The sequence below is a fragment of the Mugil cephalus genome, chromosome 11 (genome assembly GCF_022458985.1).
Source record: "Mugil cephalus isolate CIBA_MC_2020 chromosome 11, CIBA_Mcephalus_1.1, whole genome shotgun sequence".
Lineage (NCBI taxonomy): Eukaryota > Metazoa > Chordata > Actinopteri > Mugiliformes > Mugilidae > Mugil > Mugil cephalus.
The window spans coordinates 8,373,485-8,385,855 of record NC_061780.1 but is presented as its reverse complement, the minus strand read 5'-3'; the positions used below and the strand labels follow the sequence as shown (position 1 = coordinate 8,385,855).

General features: G+C 39.9%; 1 protein-coding gene across 2 annotated transcripts; it reads left to right on the top strand.

Moving 5' to 3' along the window:
• Positions 1 to 1,054: 1,054 nt before the first annotated feature.
• cyth2 (cytohesin 2) lies at positions 1,055 to 12,363 on the top strand. 2 transcript variants are annotated; one of them, XM_047599623.1, is made up of 12 exons: positions 1,055 to 1,257; positions 3,859 to 4,009; positions 5,086 to 5,152; positions 5,233 to 5,351; positions 5,437 to 5,517; positions 5,706 to 5,818; positions 7,593 to 7,741; positions 7,830 to 7,941; positions 8,636 to 8,712; positions 9,190 to 9,261; positions 9,358 to 9,512; positions 9,619 to 12,363. In XM_047599623.1, exons 1-12 carry the CDS (start codon positions 1,191 to 1,193, stop codon positions 9,704 to 9,706), a joined length of 1,251 nt encoding a protein of 416 aa, XP_047455579.1. In that variant the 5' UTR covers positions 1,055 to 1,190; the 3' UTR covers positions 9,707 to 12,363. The 2 variants fall into 2 exon arrangements, with proteins under 2 accessions (XP_047455579.1, XP_047455580.1); XM_047599624.1 differs by lacking the exon at positions 1,055 to 1,257 and having other exon boundaries at positions 3,866 to 4,009; positions 5,086 to 5,151; positions 5,231 to 5,351; positions 7,830 to 7,942; positions 8,634 to 8,712.
• The last annotated feature ends 8 nt before the right edge of the window (positions 12,364 to 12,371 follow it).

Sequence of the window (12,371 nt, the reverse complement as noted above, 5' to 3'; positions counted from 1 at the left end):
GGAACCGTTCCCAATGATAGTTCCTTCTTGTTGAACAGTTGTTGTATATTTATCCCACTTTTAATAAAGTACTTTTGAGCACAGGGAGTATCAACTATCTGAACCAGGCACTATTAATGTAATGAAATGTTTAAGTTAAATACAAAAGGATGTCCTCTCTGAAAGTGGTAAGAGAATAAATTATTCATTAAATATACTCTCATCTATTGTATCACCATTCAGAGAGCTTTCTTGGTGATCAATGTGTAATATTTAGAAACAAACTAGATTTGCCAGTAGTGAAATCAGTACATCCAGCCTGCTAAGTTCTATCTGTTGATACAATAAACAGCAATTAAACAGATGTTATGGTGATTTAAATTAGTGTAACAAAGCAGCTCTTCCATTTTAAGGCTTTATGTGTTTCACTTATCATTTGTATTATCTGTGTAAATCTCTAAAAGTTGCTCCCTTTACACTGAAACTGTAAAATGTTTATTTTTACAAGTCAGGTCGTGGTACGTCCAAAAAAGGTTTAAAGAGGGCAACTGGACATGTCGAGTTTAGAGAAGATGTTTCACCACTCATCTGAATAGCTTCTTCAGTTCTAAGGAGCTGGTGGGAAGTTTGAGGTTAAATAGGAATTTCTGTGGGTGTAACCATCAGAAACTTACTTGACTTGTTTCTGTTAACCACCAGAAGCTGGTGCCACTAATGTCTATTAATGGCTGGATACCTACCTGTCGCTGTCCTTTTTACCTATGAATGGTTCTCTAACCATTATCAGTCAAATGCTTCAGAGTCAAGGTGAGAATGGGGTTGAAATGTCTTTATTGTGATCTATAAAATATTAAAAATATTCCACACTACATCGAAGCAGAGTGATGTTTTGTTGTGTGTTTTAATTTAATTGGGTGTAATAGAAGTGTAATTCTCAAATTAGTTAATAATACAAATCTGTCATTGTTTTCACCGTATTAAAATCTCTGCAAGTTTTACTTTCATGTCAAAGTTCATCTTTATCCATCCACAAATATATTTTGAAAGTCAGATGACCGGAAGCAGATCGATTAATAGCCACGCACCGCTTCCGGTGTCGCCTCCGCCTTTGTCTCCGGCCCAACAACATTTCGACATCAAGGGTTCATTATTTTTCCCCCTTTACTTTTGAGGATATATTCACACATATATCCTAAATTTCCTGACATTGAATGACAGTCGACTCTGAACTATTTATGCCTAAAAGTAAAGCGCCAAAAATGGATGACCTGGACTACAGTAAGTGGCCTCACTAAGTAGCTATCTGCACAAGCTATCGCTAGCCTACTGTGGCTAGTAGCCGGAGTAGCTCAGGTGTCACAAACCGAGCATCCAGTTGAACATTTAAATGAAAATTGTTGCTGATATTCTCCGTGGGCTCTTTGCATAGAAGTATTGGTGTCTGCGGGATTCACATTTGAGTTAAAACCAGCCACAAGAATGCGGTAGCTTAGCACGACGTCCACTAAAGATTGATTGTTTCAGTATGCGCTCGGGGCTAACTTTTCAGCTAACGTCGGTAGACATTTAACACCGTAACCTGTCTTTAGTTTACACCATGACTTGTAAAAGAATTACGCGTTAATCATCTGAAACGACGCGCTAATTAGTATACGGTCTGGTGATGTGTGAATCAAGCCAGACAGAAGATTTAGGATTTAGGCTGTGGGCGTGGTTGGCGGTGGTGGTGTAGAGCAGCTGTTTGTTTTGCAGAGTAAACATACTGGTCTGGGAGGCTTTGGAGACTGCCAAACAAACACTGTTGATCACAAGCTGCTGCTGCTAGGGACCCTCGGTCCGGGTGGTTTGGAGAAAATCGGCATTTGTGTGCAAAGTAGATCAATGTGCCTATACACAATCCTGCAATAAATCCCGGACACACAAAAGACTCTATTGTTTGGGGTTTTGCTGTCGAGGGCGGATTTCGGTCAGCTTTTGGTACTGCTCAATGTTGTAGGGTCACACTGCAGCTGATTTTGTTCATTTATAGTCCTTGTATAACAATATATTAAGGCTTGATAACACATCCCTCACTAATGTAATGTGTTTTTTTTATATGTTTATTAGTTTTGACTTTCATAGAAATGACGAATACAATTAAACAAACAATTGCACAAAAAAAAAAAATTAAAAACATTAACACATCATCTCTGTCACACATAAACTTTACAAAAGTTGACTTTATATGTGGTGCATGTAAAATATTCTAGTGGCACTAAAACAACTCAGTACGCCAGCCTGTTTTGTTTTTTGTTTTAACAATAATACAATAATGTAAGAACACAGTTCACGTATTTCTGTATATAACACAAGAGACATTGCCTCTTTTTCCAGTTTTCAATCAGCATATTTTCTATGTCTAATTATCCATTAGACTACCAGTACCTTTGCAGCTTGTGTCATAAATAATGACAATGTTTACCAGTTTATGTCTTGTATTCAAGGCACACAAGTCAAAGAGGAGGGTTGGATTTCTGTCCATGGTAACGTAATATGTTTTATCTGCATCCACATGAACTATCACACAGCTGAATCAAGACTTCTCTGAAACGGTTTCAGCTAAAACTGAACAAATTCATTCACATGAATGAAGGAGTTATTTCATAACTAAACTTTAACTGGCTGTATCTGAAGTGAGCGCATTAAATGCTACTGTCCTCACTCAAAGAACATGTATATACACGTTTTATGTGAAACTGTTTGACGTAGTTTGTAGTTAAGATGATGTATTTTTGTTTTGGTTTTAAAATAATCATCTTTTCCTCTTAAAATGGTTTCAACACAGACTCAACAGTGTGACCTTGATAAAGTTTGGCTGTACTGCAGCGCTGTTTGTTTTGGGTGGACGTCCCTACTGGTCAGGCAGTTGAATGTATTAGGGGCGCGTGGCCTGACGTACCCCACTGGTGAATTCAGACAACATTTACAGACCTGCTGCTGCAAGATCCAAGCAAGTCTACTCAAGTTTTAAAAATTGCTTAAACGCAACTGTGGTGGGGCAGATGACATTTCTACAGCAGCAGAAATTCCTGAGCAGCTTCCTTGTTAATACGATGTCAGTATGTCACAGAGACTACAATTGTAATGCAAGTTCTAGTTATCATTTTATGTAGGTCACCCATATTAGTCTTAAGTAAATGATTGTTTTACCCGCACAGAAGTGCATCAGACTTTTTATGAAGGGAGTAACACAGTATAAATAAAATGTTGAGCTGAGTTTTTAGTCATGTGCTCTGCCCTTGTTAAATAAACGAATACACTGTAAGAAGTGTTTATGTCACAGTAACTCATGATGAAAACTATTCAGTGAGTTGCATAAATGAAGTTCACCCGCAATCAATTGCATGGCTTGTCATCCCTGTTGATAACCAGTAATATTTTATAGATTTTGATTAACCAAACTTTAACTAATATAAACATTTTATTGGTCTTGGATGGAACTGATTATTAAAACCAAACGCAGCAAATTACCAGTCATAGTTTTATTTATTTATGTTTTTATTGTTCTGTTTTTCACAGAAGTCTCGTACCTCTCTTTGTCTTTGAGCCTTTGAAATCATTGTCTATCATATTAGTTTGATAGTGTTCATTAACTTTGAAGAGGCTTTTTCTTTTTATAAAAACACCACCCGGTGTTCTTCTATATTTTTATCATTGTTTTCACTTCCTCCATTCCTTTCTATTCTGAGGTATTTGAGCTCAGTAACAATGCATCTTTTCCACACACATTTTCATGCCGCCATCACAAGCAGCTTTTAACTTGAATTGTTTGGGCCCAGTTACTTGTAATATCTGTAGCTGCAGCAGTAATACACTCATTCTTCTTTTCTTCCCTTACAGTCCCTGTAGACCTGAGCCCAGAGGAGCGCTCTGAGCTGGAGGACATCCGCAGGAGGAAGGGCGTCCTGCTGCAGGAGATCCAGAGGCTCAGAGAGGAGTTAAGAGAGGCGATTTTAGAGGTAGAGGGACTGGAGACCAGCACAGAGGGCAGGTAATAAGAAAATTCACACTAGGACCCCTACTCTGGTCTAAACAAAGTGACATTTGATATTATTAAAGCGGCAGAGTAACAGAATTGGATTAGATTAGATTCAGTGTTATTGTCATTGAATGTGTTCAGGTACAAGTCAACAACATCTAATTTAGCATCTAACCAGAAGTGCAATAAGCAGCAAGTGCATGTAGCATAAGTGGTGTGTTATATAAACAGTATAGTACATGTTGGATTTAGAGCATATGGACAATAATAACAGATGAAAACAGATGAGTGAGTGAGATATACACAATGATTGATTGAGGTGCTATGATCATATTATACAGATGGATTTGTGCATTAAATATAAGTAGACTATAAACAGGAACTATAACGTAATTTACAATAAAAAATAAATAAATAATGTGATGCAAAATGCACATAAAGTGAGCAGCATCAAGCAGTGCATAAATAACAAGCAGTCGTTACCTAATGTTACTAAACTAGTGCAATATTTGGTACATAGCACTGTGCAAACAGAGTGCGTGTCCAAGAGCGCAGTGACGATGGTGTATCAGTCTTTGGTCAGTGAGGGAGTGAGGTTGAATTAGCCTTTTAATGCTGCACTGATTTACATCTACATTTATAGAATTCATCAACTTGTTTTGGGAATTGTTTTTGTTTCTCTCTTGTTCCATTACAAGTTTAAAACCTAGACAAATGCTAAGATGTGTGCACTTTGCATGATAGCTCGTTTGATTGTGTTTTAAAAAAAAACATGCAAACAATATAAATTATGATAGAATAAAAAAACATGTTGAAGGAGTTATGCATTGCTTTATTAAAGTGCTGTAATGTTCTTAACGTAATATTATAATCTTATGATGGAGGACTGAGCTCATAAACACTGCTCAAATATTCCTTTAAAGTCAGAAAGACCTGGATTTACTACCACTAATCTCTTTGACTTTGTGTTTGATATAATGGTCTTCACATCATGCTGGTGTTTTCTCCTTTCTTTGTTATCTTTAATGATGAGCTTTGATTTATCGCAGCCGAAGACATAATTCTTATCACCTTTGTTCACTTTGCAGTAAAACTCTACAGAAAAGTAGACATGTGGCGATGGGGAGGAAGAAATTCAACATGGACCCAAAAAAGGTAATAGCGGTTCAGTAGTGCAGGTCTCTGTTTCACTCTTTATCCTCTGTGTGATGACTGACTCTCTTTCCTCTCTGCAGGGCATCGTGTTTCTGGTGGAGAAAGAGCTGCTCAGACACACATCAGAGGACATCGCTCAGTTCTTGTACAAAGGAGAAGGCCTCAACAAGACGGCTATAGGGGATTACCTCGGAGAAAGGTCCGCCATCTTGAAATATAACGTGTCATCTTTCTCCTTTTCTATCACCACGTGTAGCTCTAATCTTTCTGTCGCTGTTCTGCAGGGATGACTTCAACATCAAAGTCCTGCAGGCTTTTGTTGACCTCCACGAGTTCACTGATCTCAACCTCGTCCAGGCCCTCAGGTAAACTCTGTCCACTTGTTTTGTAGCACAGGCAAAAATCTCTTGAATCCTTTCCAGAAATGTTCTAGTAAACTGAACAATGGAAAGTCCCACTCGCATTGTCACCTCCGTTTGGCAGGAGAGCAGGGGAGCCCCTGTAGCTCTGCCTCGACTGCAGAACTGACCTGACCCTGACTTGTTTTCTGCAGACAGTTCCTGTGGAGTTTCCGTTTGCCGGGTGAAGCTCAGAAGATTGACAGAATGATGGAGGCCTTTGCTCAGAGATACTGCCACTGCAACCCGGGCGTCTTCCAGAGCACTGGTAAACATGGAAACACACACGTTACTTTTTAGGAAAGGTGGGTCTTTGCAAAGCGAAAGTAGGGGGAAGGGATCTCCCTGAAGAGGTGTACTCACACAATCGGCTCTTTACCAGAAATGGCCTAATTTGTAACCCACAAAGTCAACACAACACATTAACTCCTTTTTTCTAAAGCCGGTCTGTGTTATTTCCTTAAATTGTTTGAGCCGAGGTACAATCAGTATCTCCTTTGAAGCAGCGGTAGACAAAACATGTTTAGGAACAACTAAAAAAAGTTTTGACCTGGGCTCAAATTTCACTGCGTCCCAAACAGATGAAGTATCAGTGGGATGACACACAGACTCACACTCCCCTCAACCCATGGGACTCAAAGACCCCAACTAACGACATTGTGTTCCCTCAGAAGACCCGTGTCCCTTCTCTTATGGGTCACAACTGTTTCCGAGGCACAGGAGAGACCTACACAATACTAAAAAGATGGTCATAATGTTGTGCCTGATCGTCATATAGGACGATGAAATAATTAAATAATAATCGCAGGCGAACGATAACGTCCTTGCTGGGGGATGAATAGAAGATATTCACGTAGTCCGTGCATGATGAAATAAATGTATGAATGACCTTTTCCAGGTCAGTTTGAAATTAAATCCTAAAGCAATGTTCCTTTTTGTATAAAGCAGGTTGGATTATTTTAGTGATTTGTATGGAGTAGGATCAGACACAAATATCAGCGTCTGTGTCTTCGTGACAGCGCTTTAATCTTAGGATCGAGCAGGTCATCGAACAAAGAGAAACGTGGACAGTTTGAAGATATTTTAAGATGAGCGACAATGACGACAGTAAAACAGACTCAGAGCTCAATGAGTTGGCACCATTATCTCCCTGTTAATACAGGATGTCTCTCATCTTATTGAGTATAACGCAAGACAATACATTGTATGCAGGAGAAATAAAATGTTGGGGCACTTAGACCTGGTCCATCATGGAAAGCTGCTCCATGAGTAAGAAGCTCCTAATATGAAGGAAATCCTCCGCAGTCTAGACGTGGGTGGTGATGAGGAGGAAACAATCTTGAGAACACATCTTCATGAGAGGGAAAGTCTGGTCTGGGGGTTTTTAAGGGAAGAGGGCGGTAGTGAGAGGTTAGAGGTGGGTCACAAAACTCCAGGACTTTAATGAGATTTACATGAAATTCATCCATTCTTGGTTCATGTAAACTACAGGCCAAGTTTAGAAGCAAGATCAGATTTGTAGATAAAAGATCATAGTTTTATTGGTGTAGTATGCAACAAAATAAACACGATTAGTATAAAAAGAGTAACTTATCAGAAGATATTTTTATTATTATTGTCGGGTATTTGAGGTTTTGTTGCTTAAACTTTTCTTTCTTCAAAGTAACCTCCTCTGCCTTTAACAACAGCATGACATGTACAAGGCATTCGTTCCACAAGGGATATTTGTATGAAGACTCTCAAAAGCCAAAGAGTTAAAGTGAATAATGCAACTGTGATTTCTTTCTTGACTAAGACTTTCTTTTCTTTTGCTGACATTTATTCAGAAATGGTCTGATAACATCAATGTACACCTAAAGATAAATTGAAGAAAATGGTGCTGAACATGCAGTAAATACATCCCAAAATACATACAACTCTGCTGGTTTTTAAGAGAGACATTGTGAACAGAAACTTGAAGTGTGAAGGAATATTGAATGGAGACCTGCATGAGGGGCCGAGCTTCATTTCTGTATCATCTTCCATGTCTCTTCTGTTTGCAGACACATGTTACGTGCTGTCGTTTGCCATAATTATGCTGAACACGAGCCTCCATAACCCCAACGTGAGGGATAAACCCGGAGTGGATCGTTTCATCTCAATGAACCGGGGCATCAACGATGGGGGAGACCTGCCGGAGGACCTGCTCAGAGTACGATCAGCTCCACGCTGCTTTTTAATGGATGTGTACATCGATTTTTTTTTAAAGTGTGCTAATGATTCTTGTCGTTTTCGTCCAGAATCTCTATGAAAGCATTAAAAACGAGCCCTTCAAGATCCCAGAGGACGACGGCAACGACCTGACGCACACCTTCTTCAACCCCGACAGAGAGGGCTGGCTGCTTAAACTCGGTGAGGAGACGATGCCGGCGACGAGCGCCGTTTCCCTCCACGTCAGCTCGCGCTCACCTCGTACCAGCTTTCGCTGACAGATCCAGTGTTACAGACGTCAGGAGATGTCACTGAGAAAAGATAATGACGGGTTCTGTGCGCCACTGTTCTCCGTGCTCCTCTAAGGCTTTGTGCTGTGATGAAGCTCCTGTCTCTGAGGTTTACTGCCTCTGTGTCTCCGATTACCGCCTCCACCGTGTTGTGGCATTTAAACGTTGCCACAACACGATGGTGAACGACACACTCACTTTCTCGTGTTATGGCAGTCTTAAAATCTGATTGTTTTCTTTTGCATGGCGGGGCCTGTGATCTGTGTGTGACTAATATAATCTTCTCTTCCTCCTCATCCTCCTCCTCCTCCTCCTCCTCCTCCCCGTGTCTCCCTCTTTCTCTATTTGTCCTCTGTCCCCCTCTGAATCCTCTGGTTCTTTTTGTCTCTGCTTCCTCCCTGCGATTTCCACCCTCTACTGCCGCTGCTTGTTTTCTCAGGAGGTATGTACGGACAGAGTTGTTGTAATAAGCAGTCGTAGAAAACAAGTAGCCACGTAGTTTGATGCTAGAAATCAGTTGTACAGTAGAGTAGTATTTAATAAACTTAACTTGTTTTCTTTTTGCTCTGCTACCACTTATTGTCGGGACTGGCTTTGTGTTTCAGGGGGAAGGGTGAAAACCTGGAAACGTCGATGGTTCATTCTCACTGACAACTGCCTTTATTACTTTGAATACACCACAGTAAGTCTGTGTGTCCTGCACACACTCACCCTGCTCTTTGTAACTAGTTGCCAGTGAACACACCAGGTGTATTTCCCTCACGTCAAATAATCAAAGATACATTGCAAGAGTACGAACAGACCGTTTTTTGTGATATTTAGACATAAAAATGTGGTATTTAAAACGGGGGAAGTAAACTGCAATTAATTTAAAAGTTACTTTGGGACAAGTTAAAGTGCAGTAAAAACAAAACAAAAAAAGCCACAGGTCAGAGTTTGTAAGAGAAGCCAGCAGATACCCTTTACTCTAACAGGACTTTATTGTGTCTTGAAATGTGCTGAACCATAAAGTAAAAGCTAAGACAATGACCCCAAATTATTTTCAGCTGAATGCCTATACATGAGTGGTTCATGTGAGGAAAAACATATTATTTTGTAGTTGAAATGAAGCGGATAAAATGTAAAAAGGCTGAATGTTTTATTAACTCTTGTTTTTCAGGATAAGGAACCAAGAGGAATCATTCCCCTGGAAAACCTTAGCATCCGTGAAGTAGAAGACCCACGGAAACCTGTGAGCTCATTTTTAATCTATATATATTTGTAGTTTCCACACATTTTTTTTTTTTTTAAAACAACTGCTTTAAGTTGTTCACGTTTCTCCTGACAGAACTGCTTTGAGCTGTACATTCCCAACAACCGCGGTCAGCTGATTAAAGCGTGTAAGACGGAGGCTGACGGGAGAGTAGTGGAAGGAAACCACATGGTGTACCGGATCTCTGCTCCCACACCCGAGGAGAAGGACGAGTGGATCCACAGCATCAAGTATGTCGACGGAGGAAACACTTCGCTGTGTGGATCATACATTCACTTTTTAAATTATATATCATCAGAATCAACGTTTAACCGCGTTTCTCTGCCTCCTGCTCAGGTCCGCCGTCAGCGTGGATCCCTTCTATGAAATGCTGGCGGCCAGGAAGAAACGTATATCACTGAAGAAGAAGGAGGAACAGCCGTAGATAACGCCCTCAATTCTCTCCCTGTCTTCCTTCCCTCCTTCATACATTCTCCTTACTACCTGACCATAAGATTTCTTTTAACCCTCATTCCAAAAAATGCCTTCTTTACGAGGACTCCTTGCTATGTTGTCTTACCAGACTTTTGAGAAGCCACATTCAGAGTGACGGCCGCCTCTAGTTCTCTTGGTTCTTACACTACTGTTGTTACACACAGCCTGACACACTACAAAGCTCGCCGCCTGCCCCGGCTCCTCGCCGCGCTCTTCTCTCGTTGAGTATTTAAGTCGACGGTGACGAGTTCTTTAGACCATATTCACACCTGTGCCGATTGTTTCACCGCAGCAAAAATTGGCATTCAAATCATCTGCAGTAAAATGTGAGAGACCACTGCTCGGAATCTGTCAGTGTCTAGAAGCCACTGATACAGTTAGCAGACTAACCAAAAGATGTTGGTAAGTATTTTACTCAGACTTATTATAAAACTTCACAGGAACCCCTATACAACTAAATAACTATATGTTAATGTACTGTTACCTTCCATCATTTCTGAAAGCGTCAGTCAACATCTTCTTTAAGATTTTCTGTAGTACTCCTGCCAACACAACAAGCGTCATCAGTTCTCATCTTGACTTGGTAGAGCACTTCCCTTTTTGTCAACCACATATAAATCCTAAAACAGAAGAAAGATGCTCAGCAGAAATTCTGTTGACATAACCATCTCATGTATGTCTAATGAGAAACGCCTTGTATTTTCCTGGAAGACCCGAAAACACTATTTTGGGCCAAAATTCGGTGAAACTCAAAACGTTATGTGAGATTTATCCGCGTCAGTGTGAATGTGGTCTTATTCGGGGTTAGCGGCTTTAACCGTCATCGAGTCCTCTGTTTACTGGTGGCACCCAAAAGTGAGACATTGCCTTTCTTGATTGTGTATACTCCAGACAAAATGTGAATTCACTATTCAAACACTAACAAGATTTGTATCAGTCAGTGTTGGTCAGAGAGGAGCGATGGTGTCACGTTACTACTGTCCACACGTAGGTACTTTAAACATCAAGCTGGGAAAAAAAAAGATTTTTTTCACCAGGTTTAATCTTCATGTTCGATCGAGTCTCGGGGAGGAAAAAAAGACAGAAAACTGTCGTGTCACCCTGGAGACTTGTTAAGATCCTTTACAACACTAATACTGAGCAGTTACCGTCATATCCTCTCTGATGTAACTTTACAGCATGCCTCAAACCGTTTCCTTCTCGTTCAACACGACAGGACAAACACACACATCTCTCACCAGTAATGACTCAGTAACCGTCTCAAGAAGTCGCAAAAGGCAGCTCATTACAATGTACACTTTTTTTGTAAATAGATGTTAGCATATTTGTTTACGACACACACACACACACATAGAAATGATTTAATTTATTCTTTATCTTTTGTTAAGGTTCAGATTTTTTGTACGAGCTACTGTTCTGCTGCATGTCGATAAACGGAGGCATCGGCCGTAGGTACGGATGCGTCGCTGATCATGATAGTGCACTGATTTGAAAAGTGTTAGTGTTCCCTGTTGACATGGAACTTAATATGGAAGTTTACTCATGCGTAAATTATGCTATGCGATTGAAGTTTCTTTTGAAGATATTTAGGAGATGTTTTGTAGTCTTGATTTAGCTGTAGACTCAGTAAAGCACAAGCAGAGTTCAGTCTCACATCGTTGGTTTCCTGCTGATGTGTGAGGAAGCTACTTACACGCTGAAAATGCAGATCCTAATAATAAATGTAATGAGACGACGAAACAAGGAACACTAATAAACCTCTGATTCATTATATAGTAGTAAGAATATTCAAATGTAAAGACTCACATTAGATTTGTGTCCAGTGATAGTTTTGCTTGACATCCAGTTCATAAACTAGTAGTTTACTGAACTGGTATTTTAGAAGGTTTAAAAAAAAAAAAATACTGCACTTTATCAGTTTTAGCATTTTGGAGAAATGCTTTTACTGTGACTGACGATGCTTCAGCACACATTAGCGCCCTCTACTGGTAATCACACAACCACTGCAATATTGTGAAGGATGAATTGTGTAAAAAAAAAAAAAAAAAAAAAAAAATGCACACATAACCGCATCACCTGGTCATTTCCAGCTATAGCACATACTCCAACATGTACTCTGTTTGCTGATCTTTGTAATTCACCTGATTCTGACCATGTTGCGTTAAGCTGAGTGGGTTCTTCTGTCTCTTATGTTTTGGCTCGCACCTAAGTGATCGGTCTGGGATTGCCTTTTCTATCCCACTTCATCAGCCTAACTTTATACTTCCATGTTTGTGCTTCTGTACATCACAGCGACTGTCTGTAGGCCTTCACTACTTTCTGGGTATTCTTGAAGTGCAAAGTTGCCAAAAAAACCCCACACTAATATTTCCATTTAAACATAAGGAAAAAAAAACACTGTAATGATCAGAATGAAGCAGATCCACTGTTTCTGATTCCTTTTCACCCCAGAGCCGCCTCTTTCAGAAAATGTGTTTATTTTGTATTTATTTATTTTTATTTACCGTGAGGTGGAGATGGATAGATCATCTGTAAATGTAGCAAAATGGAAAACCATGATACATTGGTGCCAGTAAACTACTGTGTAACAATAAAAGGTAAACAGATGATCGCCT